The 15,934-nt window shown below is 33.1% G+C and overlaps 1 protein-coding gene across 1 annotated transcript; it reads right to left on the reverse strand.

Annotated features, from left to right (window-relative positions):
• Positions 1 to 13,840: 13,840 nt before the first annotated feature.
• Positions 13,841 to 14,400, reverse strand: LOC127093008 (calmodulin-like protein 5). The gene has a single exon (XM_051031903.1). It carries the CDS (start codon positions 14,342 to 14,344, stop codon positions 14,042 to 14,044), a length of 303 nt encoding a protein of 100 aa, XP_050887860.1. The 5' UTR covers positions 14,345 to 14,400; the 3' UTR covers positions 13,841 to 14,041.
• Between the last annotated feature and the right edge of the window lie 1,534 nt (positions 14,401 to 15,934).

A 15,934-nucleotide genomic window follows, 5' to 3' on the forward strand; every position in this document is an offset into this window, starting at 1 on the left:
GATCAGAAGGTTTTGTTCTACATCCACCAGTGTGTGGATGTGAACGTGTTTGAGAAAATCATTGATTCGACGACGAAGAAAGTTATGTGGGATACACTGGTGCGGGGCTACGACGGTGATGCACTAGTGAAGAAGGTAAAGCTTCAGTCTCTATGCTTCCTCACACTCAGTGGTCCCCTCTAAAGTAACATCCTCTCATGAATCTTCTTAGTCAATGCCCTCAATGGTCCTCTCAAAATTAACATCCTCACATGAAACTTTTTGGTCAACTGCATCTTCTACACTAGTGGTCCCTCCTTCATCAAACTTGTCGCTTATATTATTCAAATATTCAAAAGCTCCCAAATCATCAAAAGTACATTTTAAATCATTATTCAAATCATCCAAGATGTTATCTTCTAAACTATTCAAATCCTCCAAAGTGTCATAATCTCTTACCTCACATTCTTCATCCTTTTCATTGGGTCCTACAATGTTTTCTAGAGAGAGTATTGGCTCTTTAATATAATCTGGTTGTGAGAGTGGATGAATACCATATAAGTGCACATTCTCATTTATCAGTGTTATGATTTTCATTCTATTTATTCATGCATCATCTTTCAACAAAACTAGCTCATTAATATCCATTGCATCATAATACCATAAACTCTCCACTTTTGGGTACCCTAAATTCTTTAAACCACTTAGAACCTCAAAATAACTCCAAAAATCATGGTCAACTTTCCAAACTTCCTCTAACCCCTTGTAACCTAATATCTTAAACTCAACAAACACACCCTCGTGATGGATAACACACTGAAACCTATTAGTCATGACCTAATCAGACAAAATAATGAAGAATTCAGTCTTTGAAGAATGAGAAAACGAAAAAGGATTGCTTTTTAAAATAGTAAACAGATAATCATACCTTAGAAGAAAACTGGAAATGAACAATGGTGAAAACGTTTATGTATCGTCTTCTTCGTTGCTCCAAGTTTCAAACGGAATTGTTTTCTTCGTCGCTACAAGTTTCAGAGTATGAGAAGAGTAGAAGAGTGAGCTAGGGTTCGTAATTAAAGAGTTTCAGAGAGAAAAATATACATGTGTTGGTAGGTGAAGAGTTGAGAAATGATATTTCTAAAATTAAAAATAATTTTTATAATTTAAATTAAAATAATATTAATAATATTAAAAAAAAACCAAACAAATAGCCATATCAGATTTTAAAAAGATATTACAACGGTCAAGTAGGTGATATTTAACGTTTTTTCTATAAAATTTAATATAAAAGATTTGTTAGACTACGAAAGAGCTTTAAAAAACTAGAGTATAACATTTTTTTAATTTTTTAATTAAACGATTAAATTAAAACAATAAATTAAATTAAGAAAAGAAATAAATTCAGCCTAAAAACTAATAACGTGCAACTTGGTTTAATATAGATTCTTGAAAAACATATATATGCTCGAGAGATATCAAGCATATTAGGATATATTTTTATGGGTTCTCAAATGGAGATATGATTTGTGTGTAGGAGTAATATGAATCACGTGTCATATTGGTGTTAATGAGTACAAGCCTATTAGGTAATAATTTTAATATGTTTTTATCCTATATAAGTCCACTTTGTACAATTATTCATATTTAAAAGTTATAGTATATTTTTAATAAATGGCCTAAGCTCTCTGCCAAAATTCAATAAACAAGATAAAAGCAATGATTAAAAATAGTGAATAGTAAAAACATATTTGAAACAAATGTGGTAACCACTACTCATTTTAATGGAAACTTGAATCTTCAGTTTTCTTCCCAAAATATTGATTGAAATCGGCTTCTTCTTCATTTAAAGCTACAACGACCCTTTTTTTTTATTACTTTTCTTTTTTAGATCATCTAAAATCATTGAGAGTTTGAATGTCTTTCTGAATCTTAAAAGGTGAAAGTCATGTAAATCACTTAATTATGAACAAAGACTGACAACTTCAAAGTCTTTTTTCCATGGGAGGTTCAAAGGTAATTCAAGAATCACCAAACTCCCGATGCTCCACCTCATGGAAATCAGTGTCTTGAGCCTCTTTTTCCGTTTCTTTTTAATTGGCGTTTTAAGCTATTGTAGTCTCCTAAGTTTTTCTCCTTTTTAATATGTTTATCCCTCTCAAAATAGGTCATTCGTGGATGAAATACTTGAACAAACTGAAAAACATAAAATGACTAAAGAATTTATCTAATGGCATGAGAATGACTATCTTTACGAAACCCTTACTTTTAGTAGACTTTGTTGACAATTTGCATAATTATTACTTTACTTACATGTTTGATAAAGAAATCTGTATTAGAATTAATTCATGTTTTCATAAATTTGTAGACAAAGTTTGTTAGAGGGTATTTTAGTATTTCTCCTAGAGTCTCACTTGTATTTAAACAAGTGAGTGATGTGAACAAATAGTATCTTTTATTCCTTTTGAAGTCTGAGCTGTGTGTGCGTGTGTGCGCACCCATTTTGTAACCATTTTAAGAGTAGTGGAAATTTGTTATTATTCCCTCTTCCCTCTCTTGTTCCAATTGTTCATCTTTATCACCTTGGACATCAATAATTGATATCTAGAGCTCTGATTCAGATCCACAAGGAAACACCATGGAAAATATGAGTGAAACGATGAGGCGTTGTGTGATTGATTTCTGTTCGGAGAATCGTGTTGAATTTCTGTTCAAAATCGTAACAGAATCACATATCTTGATTATGCAAGATTGAGAAACATTGTGTTTAGGTGAGATCTGAGTGTATTGTATAAGGTTGAAGATGAACGAAAACGGTAATCTGAGTACCAAGCTTCTAGTGTTTGATGGCAAGAACTGGAATTGTTGGATGATTTCGGTGCATGTGTTGTTTGGAGCTCAAGATATTCTTGATCTCGTCAACGATGGTTACACTGCATTTCCAGAAACTGAAACAGAAGCACAGAGAAATGCTCAGCATGATCCAAGGAAGAAAGATCAGAAGGTTTTGTTCTACATCCACCAGTGTGTGGATGTGAACGTGTTTGAGAAAATCATTGATTCGACGACGAAGAAAGTTATGTAGGATACACTGGTGCGGGGCTACGACGGTGATGCATTAGTGAAGAAGGTAAAGCTTCAGTCTCTATGCAAGCAGTATGAGAATCTCAGCATAAAAAATAATGAGAAGGTACCATACTACATCTCCAGAGTGATTCTGATCACAAATGAGATGAATTCGTATGGAGAAACTCTCTCTAAAGAAGGTATCATTGAGAAGGTACTTAGATCTCTTACTCCTCGGTTTGGTTACATCGTTGTAGAAATTGAACATTCTAAAGATCTGAGCACCATTGAGAATAGAAGAGCTGCAAAGCAGTCTAGAGGTGCAATAGTTACGTCTGACTGAAAAAACCTCTAAGAAAGAGGTATAGTAGGCTATGAAAGCTTCTTTTGTCAAGAAAGACCATAAGCAGTCTTGGTCAAAAGCCAAGAAAAGACATGGTAGGTCTCAGAAGTCTGAAACCTCAACTTCTGGGAGTCAGAAGGGAAATGAGAAGTATGACAAGAGAAAAGTTCAATGTTACTGTTGTAAGAAGTTTGGCCACTTCGCTGCAGATTGTTGGTCAAACAAGGAGACGAAATTAGAAGAAGAAAATATAGTCAAAAGTTCTGATGATGGACATGTGCTATTAATGGATTCTGATTCTGATAGTCTGTCTCTAGAAGATTGGTGGTATATGGACACTAGTTGTTCAAACCATCTTACTGGAAATAAGAAATGGCTGGTTTATTTTGACTCTGGGAAGAGTACCAATGTCAGATGTGTTGATGATAAATATCTGAATGCTGAAGGAATGGAGAATGTTATAGTGATTCTGAATAATGGAAAATGTGTGTTAATTCCATACGACTTGGATGTTCCTGGCATGAAGAGAAATCTGATGAGTGTAGGTCAATTAATTGAAAAGGGATTTTCAGTTACCAAGAAGGACAATCTTTTGACGTTGTATGATTGTAATCAGAAACTGATTATGGATTCAGAATAGGGAAGGAATAGAACATTCAAGGTGAATGTTAAAACTGCAGACTCTAGATGCCTTAACGCAATAAGTGTTGTGAAGGAAAGTGAGTTGTGGCGCAAAAAAATTGGTCATTTGAACTTCAGAAGCTTAGGGCATCTGAATTCAAAGAAACTGGTACGTGGAATTCCTACAATTAAGAAACCAGAAAATTCATGCAATATAAGCATGAGAGGGAAGAAACCAAGACTGTCATTTGTATCAGAAGTAGCTCTAAGAACAAAACATGCTTTGGGAGTAGTGCATTATGATGTGTGTGGACCATTTCCAGAACCTTCACTAGGAGGGAATAAATACTTTGTGTCATGTGTTGATGAGTTCACAAGGATAACATGGGTATCCCTTATAAAGTTCAAACACGAGGTGTTTCCTGAATTTAAGAAATTCAGAATCAAGGCTGAGAAACAGAGTGGTTAGACTCTGAAGATTCTCAGAACTGATGGTGGAGATGAGTATAACTCTATAGAGTTAAAGAATTTCTATGATGAGAATGGAATTGAGCATGAAATGACTTCTCCATATACTCCTTAACACAATGATCTTGATGAAAGGAGAAACCAAACTTTGCTTGATATGACAAGGAACATGCTGAAGGAGAAGAAGCTTCCTAACACTTTGTGGGAAGAAGTTGTTGCCATTGCATCATATGTGCTAAACAGGTGTCCAACCAAGAAGCTGGAGGAAATGATTCATTTTGAGAGGTGGAGTGGAGATAAGCAAAGTGTAGTCATTTCAGAGTATTTGGTTCTGTCTGTTATAAACACGTTCCAGATGCTACTAAAAAGAAGCTGGATGATAAAAGCAATGTGATGTTACTGGTGGGGTATCACAATACATGTGCTTATAAGCTTTATTGTCAATTCACTAATAAGGTTGAAGTCAACATAGATTTTGTTGTGAAAAGAGTCGGAAGTATGAGGTTGAAGCAAGTCTCAATCCAACTCCGGTGCAGAGTTAACTTCTGAAGATATTGATTCTGATTTTGAAGATGAGTTAGAGCCTGAAAATGATACTAAGAGTGAGTCAGAATCAGAAGGCGAAATTGATTCTGAAGAAGAATCTGATTCAGATTCAGATTTTGGTGGTAGTCCAGATTCTAAAGGTGGTCATGCTTCTAAAATCGGTACTTCTGGGGTTCCAGCATCTGATATTGTTCCAGAATCATAAGGTTCTAAATAAGTTCAGAGGCCACAAAAATCAGAAATATTCCAAGAAGGTTTTCAGAGTTTGACATGATGCAAGATACTGTAGTAGATTCTAAAGGGGAAGTTATTCAGTGTGCCATGTTAGTAGACTCTAAACGCGTGAGTACGGAAGAAGCTATCAAGCAGAAAGTCTGGTTGAAGGCCATGAAAGAAGAACTTGATGCTATAGAGAGAAACAAGACTTGGTAGCTGACAGAACTTCCAAAGAACAAGAAAGCCATTCGCGTGAGATAGGTTTATAAGGTGAAGCTAAAGCCAGATGGATCAATTGGCAAACACAAAGCAAGCTTAGTTGTGAGAGGTTTCCTGCAGAAACCTGGGTTAGATTACTTTGAAGTGATTGCGCCTGTAGTAAGACATGAAACAATCATACTGGTGATTGCGATATCTGCTAACAAGAATTGGCCTCTGATACATTTAGACGTGAAATCTGCATTTCTAAACGGTCTATTAGAAGAAGAGGTTTATGTGTCACAACCTCATGGATTTAAGAAAAAAAATTAGGAAGGGATGGTCTACAGATTACACAAAGCTTTGTATGGACTAAAGTAAACCCCTAGAGTTTGGAATCTGAAAATTGATTCATTTTTCAAGAAGCATGGATTTCAGAAATGTGAGATGGAGTATGATGTTTATGTTCAACTCACTTTTGAAGGCAATATGATTCAGGTGTGTTTGTATGTTGATGACATATTGCTAACAGGAAGTTATGAACATGAGATAGCTAAGTTCAAGAAGGAGCTGATGAATGAGTTTGAGATGACTGATCTAGGAAATATGGTTTATTTTCTAGGGATGGAGATTATGTACTCTGAGAAAGGCATAGCTTTACATCAGCTGAAATATGAACTTGAGCTTCTGAAGTGGTTTGAGCTGCTGAATTATAAAGTTGATGTCATACCTGCTGATACAAATTAGAAATTGGGTTCCGATTCTGATGGTGATGATGTAGATGAGACAATGTTCAAGTAGTTGGTAGGGTCTTTGAGGTATCTATGTAATATCATACCTGATATTTGATATGCAATTGGAATGATGAGTAGGTTTATGAGTAAGCCATAGTGGTCTCTTTCCCAAATTACTGTCAGAATTTTGAGGTATATAAAGGGAACACTGAAGTATGGAGTTTTGTTCCCTTCTGGTGCTGACTGACTCAGAAGTTCTTATTGGTGTGGAGACAGAGTTGACAGAAGAAGTACTTTTGGGTACTTGTTTAAGTTTTTGGGAAGTCCTATTTCTTGGGGTTCAAAGAAGAAATCAATTGTTGCTTTGTCAACCTGTGAAGTAGAATATATTGCAGGTGTTGTGACTGCCTGTCAAGCTGTGTGGCTTCTGAATTTCCTGCAGGATCTAAAGATCAAAGTAAATAAGCCTCTGAAGTTGATGATTGATAACAAGTTTGCAATCAATCTTGCCAAGAACCTAATTTTGCATGGAAGAAGCAAGCATATTGAGACTAAGTATCACTTTTTGAGAAATCAGGTTCAGAATGGAGTGCTAAAAGTTGTGCATTGTTGCGCCCAGAAACAACTGGCAGATGTTCTGACGAAGGCGATCAAGACTGAACAATTTCTCCACTTGAGGGATGAAATTCTGAATATGAATTAAGGGATGATGTTAGAATTAATTCATATTTTCAGAAACTTGTAGATAAGGTTTGTTAGAGGGTATTTTAGTATTTCTCATTAAGTCTCACTTGTATTTAAGCAAGTGAGTAGTGTGAATAAATATAATCTTTTATTCCTTTTGCAGTGTGAGCTGTGTGTGTGTGTGTGTTGTGTTGTGTGTGTGTGTGTGTGTGTTTGTGTGTGCATCTATTTTATAACCATTTTAAGAGTAGTGAAAATTTGTTATTATTCTCTCTTCTCTCTCTTATTTTCATTGTTCATCTTTATCACCTTGAGCACCAACAATTTGGATGCTTTGAAAAAGAAGCACGACAATGATGAAGTTGTTGGGAAAAATATATTGTTAGTCACTACCTCAAATACTAAATTAGTGATGACAAATTTATGGAGACCCAATCCCATAAAATCTACAAGATAGATCATCACTAAAGTATGAATATAGATGACAATTTCAAGTAGATGCAATTATTGGCAATGTTTGTTATACTTGTGTCATGTTTAAAACATACACGTTTGTTGAAGATAAAAAAATGTTGTTGAGAGAGCCTCACACCAATAATGTTGTTGAAACTGAAAATATGGAGCTTAATTTCACCTTTAGAAAGACCATAATTCTCAAAGATTTTATGCATGCTTCAGAGATCAGGAAAATTAAAAATTCTTGTCTTTAATTTTATTTTGAATGAGGCAAGATTTACTCGGTCTATAGGGCATTAGAAATGATATTTTTGTTAAGAAAGAATTCATCACTAATGGCATGTTAAAGCATAACATTGATATGAATAAAATTGTAAATTTATTTTATAAATGTATAATTTTAATATTTGGCAACGTTAGACTTCCTCATGTGAGCCAACACGTTATTTTAATTTTAATGATCTTGAAAAATGATATTAAATAATCGAAGACTCTATAACTGATATCTTCTAATATATGTGAATTTGATGGAACTTTAACTAAAATTGAAAGATGATATTTTATCAATACGTTAATTCAATCTATATCAAGAAAAATGTTGTGTATGAAATTTATTTGGTATCATAAGGATTTCTTTAAACCTTCTTTTTCAACATTAATTATTGTGTAAGAATATCATATTATTGTGCCATCGATTTGAATTCCTAACATTTTATTTATTCATTTTAAAAGGTGAAATTATAAATATTAAATTATTAAATTAAAAAAAGACTTAATCATATTCCAATCTAGACATTGTCATAATAGGGAAAATGGATGCAGTCCATGTTATGCCAATTTTAGCCATTCAAAATTAAGAATAAATCCAATTCTAGAGATGCTGTATTTTTTTCATTGAATAGATCATGTTTACCCACTAGTAGGGAATATAAAAACAAATATCTTCTGTAACATGGTTTCATATAGGTTGTCGAAAAGCATATATATGGTCGAGAGATATCAAGAGCATATTAGGATATATTTTTTATAGGTTCTCAAATTGAGATATGATTTCTGTGTAGGAGTAATATGGATCACGTGTCATATCGGTGTTCATAGTACTGATTTTTATGATTATGCATATTTTAAAAGTTAGTATATTTTTAATAAATGGCCTAAGCTCACTACCAAAATTCAATAAAGAAGAAAAAACTAGAAAAGTAAAATGTAGAAACATATTTTTGAAACGGATGCGGTAACACTACTCATTTTAATTGAAATTTGATGGGAGGAGTGAAAGTGGAGTCTAAGATTGTCTGGGTCAAATAGGGGATGTTTGCTAGTCTAAGAAGTTTGGGAATCTTGATATTCGTGATATTCAGTTGGTTAACTTAGTCTTTTTAAGTAAGTGGAGGTGGCACCTGCTTTCATGGGCTTCTAATATTTGGTGTGATATTCTCACAGCCCGGTATGGAGTAGCCTCTATGACTTCTGTCTTGGACGGGATAGTTGCTTGCCTTTGATCGGCCTCGGTTTGGTGGAAAAGTGTTTCTCTTCTGGGTCCTAAAGTCGATGACACTTACTTCCCTTCGTCTTAGATTCCCTAGACTTTTTTCGATTTCCGTCTAGGTCTCAAATTCTATGTGGGAGGTTGGTAGATGGGAGGGGATAAGTGAACTTGGGACCTCAAGTGGAAAAGACCTTTTCTCTTTAATTATGAGTTGACTCTTTTTAGTGATTATCAGTTAGTTATTAGAGAATGTACCCCTTATTTTGAGAGTGGCGTGACTCAATCGATGTTGCTTATTTTGTGTCCTCTGCATACTTCTATCTTGTCGTCAGGTTTTCCAATCGAGTTAGCTCTTCCGTCTATTTGGTGTAGTTGTCCCCTCTAAAGTTATAGTTTTCTCTTGCATTTTTTTCAGGATCACATTCCGACCAGAGTTAACTTATTAAAGACGGGAGTTCTTTTGTCCTCTGAGACTATTTTTTGTCCCCTTTGCTCGATATCCATTAAATCGTCCTCTCGTCTCTTTGGGTCTTATGAGGTTGCATCATCTGTTTGGTATATGATTTTTAGTTTGTTGGGGTGGTGTGTTATTTTTCCTAGAGATATCTTGACTCTTTTCCAATTGTTTGTCGCTTCTAATGGTTATTCTAGGTCTATAGGGGATTGATGATGATTTGGCATGTCGTGGTTTGGTCGATTTGGAAAACTCGGAAAGATAAAGTTTTTTTTTCGGTTCTTCGGTGACACCTAAAGATGTGAAATATCATTGATATGCATGAAACTCTCACCAACCAATCAGAAAGTGAATGCCACAATAATCCATCTTGGATGTAAAGTGTAAAATGAAAACTTAACATAATAAAAACAATGATAATGAAAGCAGTTGCACGAAGTACAACATCGTTCTCTATGATGGATTACAAGAGTATAAAATTATTTCAAGGTTGGTTCCTTAGTATAATCTCTTCTCTCGTATCGCTTGTTAAAATATTTAATTCTAGTTATGAAAGAATGGATGTAACTGAACAATGTTAGTTGATGTTTTTGTGTCAAGTAAAAATTTAAATGTTGTTGTTGTTGAGCTTTAATGTTTAACAATTTTATTGATTTTGTTTATTTGTTGTTGTTGTTGTTTTTGTTGTTGTTGTTATTGTTGTTGTCGTTGTTGTTGTTGTTGTTGTTGAGCTTTACTGTTTAACAATACTATTAATTTTTTTTATTTGTTGTTGTTGTTGTTGTTGTTGTTGTTGTCGTTGTTGTTGTTGTTATTATTTTTTAGATTTAATATTTAAAGATTCTATTGATTTTGTTGTTGTTGATATGGTTGTTGTTGTTTAACGATTCTATTGATTTTGTTGTTATTTATGATGATCGGGAAGATTCCAAATTTTCGAAAATAGAAACGAAACAATAGGTTAAAATAAAAATTATGTAAATAAGGTATTTCACCTCGGGTATTATTTCCAACCGAGGTAAAAAATAATGCAGTTTTGAGAATCCAAAAAATGTTGTTGTTAGGGATCAAACTCATGACTAGTTCCCTTTTTTCGAACTCGTGGAAAAGTAACACACTTTCTATGACACCATTCTTTATCTTGGCCACCAACCAAATTTCAATGAGTGTATCCAACACATTGAATTAGATTGCACTATTACAGAAAGGATATTTAACAATAGTTGGGAAAAGGATATTACCACGGGTGGGGCTCTGTGGTAAAGTAGGGTGTCTTAATAATTACACTTTTTACCACCACATATTGGAGCTCATTGTAAAAACACAGTAGCGTTCTACGTATCACCACAATTCCTTATGATAACTGTAATAAAATGTAGATGAAAGAGATTTGATTCTCAGGCTAGCATTTTGGTTGTGTTTTCAACTTTTCACCACAGTTGTGCTTTCTAACGGTAGTGAAAGACTAAATCCACAACTTTTCAATATGGTTGTATCTTTCAACTCTGGTGATATGTTCATTTGAATTTATTATAACATATGTGGAATGTTTATTTAAAAAAATATTCATTAAACATAAAACCTTTAAATCTTATATAGAAATTAATAATTTGACAAATTAATTTATATTAGAATAACAAGTTAAAATGTTTAATATTTCCTAACTTTCTTCCTTTCTCCGTATCTCGTTTTTTTAGTGTTAGAATTATGTTTAATTCTTATGACTCTTCAACCAACACTTCATTCTCTTCTAGTTCATTGAAATAATAAAAAAAAGATGTGTTGATTGAAAAACTACAAGCATTAAACCAAATTCTAACTCTCAAAGATGGAGATACATAGAATGGAAGAATTAAAACCAAACCAAACCAAACCAAATCAATGCGGTTTGGGTTGGTTCGGTTGGTTCAGTTTTTTATAATATTTTTATTGAGTCATATATACTCCTATAAATAATGACATGACTTTGTGTTTAGTCATTCATACATTACTAAATAACATCAAAATTCATCATATTTAGACAAAAACGTTTCATTCAATATACAAAAAATCAGATTAGACAAAAGTGGAATAAAATGCAAATATAAATAGTAGCATAAAATAATATCAAAGACATCATAATAAAACATAAAAAACATATGAGATGAGAGAATAGAGAAGATGAAAAAAAGAACATAAGAGATACGAGATTGAGAAGAAAAGTGCAATAAAAACGTAATTGGAAGAGAAAATAGTAACATAAAAGATAAAAAAGAAAGAACATAATAGAGGATTTATTAGAGTAGAATATGCGAGACCTACATGGAAAATAAGATGAGAAGAATGTGTGATACTATTAGGAGAGATTTAAGAAGGTTGAAATTGAAACCCTAAGTGTGATTAAGAGAAAATCATTTGTAATTGTAAGGTTAAGGCATACTAGGTTTGAGGTTTGGGTTGGATGTGGGATAAGTGAAATTTGGGTTGTAACATAATGCGGTTTGATTTGGTTTAGTTCGGTTTGCAAAATACAAACCGCAAACCAAACCAAAATGTGCGGTTTTATTAAAAAATGATCCAAACGAATCCGAACCAAATGCGGTTTTTTGCGGTTTCGGTTTGGTTTGGTTTTGTTTGCGGTTTTCTATTGGGTTGGTTTGGTTTTGAACACCCCTATCAACAACACACAATTTTTATCAACAACAACATACCTTAAACAAAATACAACACATATCAACAAAAACTAAATCATCAACAACATACAACTTTTATCAACAACAACATACCTTAAACAAAATACAACATATTTCAACAAAAATTAAACGATCAACAACATACAACTTTTATCAACAACAACATATCTTAAACAACATAAAACATATATCAACAAAAACTAAATCATCAACAACAAACAACTTTTATCAACAACAACATATCTTAAACAAAATACAACATATATCAACAAAAACTAAATCATCAATAACATACAATTTTTATCAACAACAACATAAAACATATATCAACAAAAACTAAATTTTCAACAATATATAAATTTTATCAACAACAACATACCTTAAACAACATAAAACATATATCAACAAAAACTAAATAATCAACAACATACAACCTTAATCAATAATAACATACCTTAAACATCATACAACATATACCAACAAACACAAATCATTAATAACATACAACTTTTATCAACATACAACTTCAACAACAATATACCTAAAACAACATATAACATATGGTGACATTAAGGCTTCATCTCTTGATCCATTCACTCCTTTTAACAAGTCAGAATCTTCCTTATGATGGCAGGTTGCTTTGGGGCCTATGGGTGCGTATGTCAATTGATTTGTTAAATGCATTGCGTGCAAAGTGAGGAGAATCAATAATATTGACTTTTAGAGGGATTGTTGGATTGGGAAAGAATATATGTCTTGACAATTTTCTGTTATTTTCACTCATTGTAGGGGCCTTGTTTGAAAATTGGTGATGCCGACTTTTAGCTTAATGGTGATTGGATGGGAATTTTGTGGGATCCATCAATGTGCGGTTGCCAAAGTCATCAAGGTGTGAATCTGATAACATGCTCACCATTTTGAATCGAGTCTTCCCCACATCGAAAATATGTGAATCTGATAACATGGTCATCATTCTGAATCGTGTCTTCCCCACACCAGAAATCTCTGACAAGTTTGATTGGTGGTGCGATCCCAACGACTTTTCTGTCAAATCAGCTTTTCTATATTTGGCTCTAGTATTAATCTTGATTCTTTGCCGGTTTCCCTACTTAGGTCAGCTTTGGCTTGCAATTTGGGAGCTAATGTCCCAAGTGATATTCAAGTATTTGCTTAGCGTCTTCTTCTTAATAGGCTTTAAACTAGAGATGAGTTTGCAGAGCGGGGAGTCATCGCAGGTGTGCATAGTCTTGTGTGTATGTTATACTTTGATCCCGAAGAATCTCATCGTCACTTGTCCGTTGATTATTCTGTTTCTTTAGAGATGTGGTTGGTTATTCTAGATTGGATTGGCTTATCTAGTTTTAGTCTTATTGGTGTTGATATTACTAATCATTCGTTGATTTTCGATTTTTCCTTAAGAGGAAAATCAAAGATAAACTACATAATTCTTATATGGTTAGCTATTGTTATGGTTATTTGGTTGATAAGAAAAGATACTCTTTTTAGTGATGGATCGAAAGAAACCCAAAATATAGTTATGGTCGTGAAATTACTATCTTAGAATTGATTCGGAGCTAAATTTAAGGGTCATTTTTTTTGTTCTAAAATAAATTGGATGGCAAATCCTTTATATTATTTGAGTTAGTGTTATCTCTCTTTTACGTTAGAGTTTGTGATTGTGCTAATCCAATGTTGTTTATAAAAATAACAAACAAAATCCTTTTGATGGAATTTTAAAAAAAAAAAAGCTAAATTTCTTCATAGAGATATTAAATGGAAAGACAAATTTGAAAAAAATGTAGAAAACTCTATTCAATAGATTTAGTTATTTTAAAATATAAAATTAGGGTCTCAATTGTTTTTTTAAATATTTATCCTCTTCAAAAGTCTATAACAGTACTCCATTTTACAAAGATATAAATTCATAACATTTTTTTTATCATTAGATCAACCTCTTAGAATTGCTTATCTCCAACTCTTGAGTCTTATTTATGCATGATCATAAAACATTATAAACACATAACATAAACTACATATAGTTAAACACAAGTACATCAATATGGTAATTTAGATTTGAAACCTAAAGTGAGGGATGCACCTCTAATTACTTCACTTCTTTCATTTCTTTCCATAACCATGGTTAAGAAGATAATCAACCAAATCATCAATTTCACCACCACTAATTTGGCCATCATTGTTGGCATCAAGTTTCTTGAGACAACGATTTGCTTTCCATCCAGGGAAGTATGAACCTAAACCTTTTAGAGCTTTCTCGATCTCATCCCTTGTTAAACGACCATCCTTATTCATATCTGCTTCTTCTAACATTTTCACTATTTTATTTCCGGCGTCGAGTTTATCTTGAGGCATGAACTTAGGTTTTTCGTAATAAGGATGCACTGATTTGTATGCACGATACATCTTCTCACTCTCAAGTGTATGTGTGGGGATGAAAAATGAATGAGTGTGATTTTTGAGCTGTCATGGGGAGGGTTTAAATAGAAGGAACAATGGTTCGGTTGTGGTGTGGATATGGAAAAAAAACAAACTATTTTTTATTTAATTTTGAAGTAAATATTATTATGTTTGAACATATTCTAGATTCCGAATTACACCTATTAAAAATATGGAAGTTAGGTGTTATTATAATACTCTCTCCCGTTACTATTTTAATAGTCTCTCCCGTTACTATTTGTAATAGTAACCGAAAAGAATATAATATAATAAGATAATTCAATGCATAAACATCTTATTAAAAAAATGGCAATTCAATATGCAACTGTTGCATCCAAGAAAAAGTTAGGTATTTTCTTAAAAAATAATATTTATATGTAGTATCATTTTGTACACAAAAAAGGTTGCAAGAATAGATTATGCCACCACTATCAGGTTGGAGCCTCCCCGGAACCTTGACCCATAACACCCTTCGGAAAATGGAGAGAAACAAAATCAAGTTTGTCCAAGGGTTAGAAACAACCACTACTATGAAACAAGGTTTTTACCTTAGTTAAAATAAGGTTTTCATCTTTGAAATTTTTTATTTTTGAAATTATGTTTTCTGGAGAGCAATATGACAGACACAAAATTGTAACAATGTGTATGACAAGTTATTCACATGTGTTCTTTAACGAATAGTCACGAGTTTGAAAGTCTTTGAAATTATCTAGAAAATTTTCAGAATTGATTTTGTGCAAAAACTTTTATGATAACGTATCTGTAAGATGTGACTACAAATGTCTGAATGCAGACAATGAAAAAGTAAACTTTAAGGACAACAAAATTTGAATTAAAAAATTTTAGAATGAACAATATTAAAGAAATATAATAAAAGACACTAAAAAGATGTTTCATTTAAAGAAACATAAAAGGTACACTAAAAAAGGGACGTAGACTCACATAATTGCTCACAAATTGTTTCCCTATTTGCCTTTGGTACTTCAGCTCTATAGAGAATGCATATGAAATTTGCGACCTTGATTACAACCTATGAGTATGATATATATACTAAACTAAGAATCATTTTCTTCAACAGTTTACACATAAAGAATTAACATGTCTTCGAACGCATGCAACTCCTCTTCCAACGTCTCGTAAGGGCATGGAAACTACTGAAACCATTATCCCATGTTCTCTAACTGCTTAGTGACTAGTAATTACCTGCTCGCCGAAGGTAGTTGTTGATAGTACTAAGTTTCTTTTGTCTTTGGTTTCCTCAATTCTCTAAGTCTTTTTTAGTCTGTCGAAAAAACCACTCCTCGACATAGTGTTGAGTAGTTACCCAGGCCTGTTCCTCAGACTCCTCCAAATCAATTCTCAAGATCTACTCTTGAGATTCTTTCAAACTACATCTTAAGATGTCAGTCAAGACGCCTTAATCGACATGTCGTCACTGTCAACTATTGTTATTCATGTCAACACTTAACATTTCACTAATGCAACATTCATTTGATTTTTCCTACTAAGTAGAAAATCCAGGTTAACAGATGCCCCCCCCCCCCCCCCCCACACACA

The sequence above is a fragment of the Lathyrus oleraceus genome, chromosome 6 (assembly GCF_024323335.1).
Source record: "Lathyrus oleraceus cultivar Zhongwan6 chromosome 6, CAAS_Psat_ZW6_1.0, whole genome shotgun sequence".
In the NCBI taxonomy this organism is placed as follows: Eukaryota; Viridiplantae; Streptophyta; class Magnoliopsida; order Fabales; family Fabaceae; genus Lathyrus; species Lathyrus oleraceus.

What these genes read in the sequence shown, in the direction of transcription:
- LOC127093008 (XM_051031903.1), bottom strand. Translation starts at nt 14,344, where the DNA reads ATGTATCGTGCATACAAATCAGTGCATCCTTATTACGAAAAACCTAAG.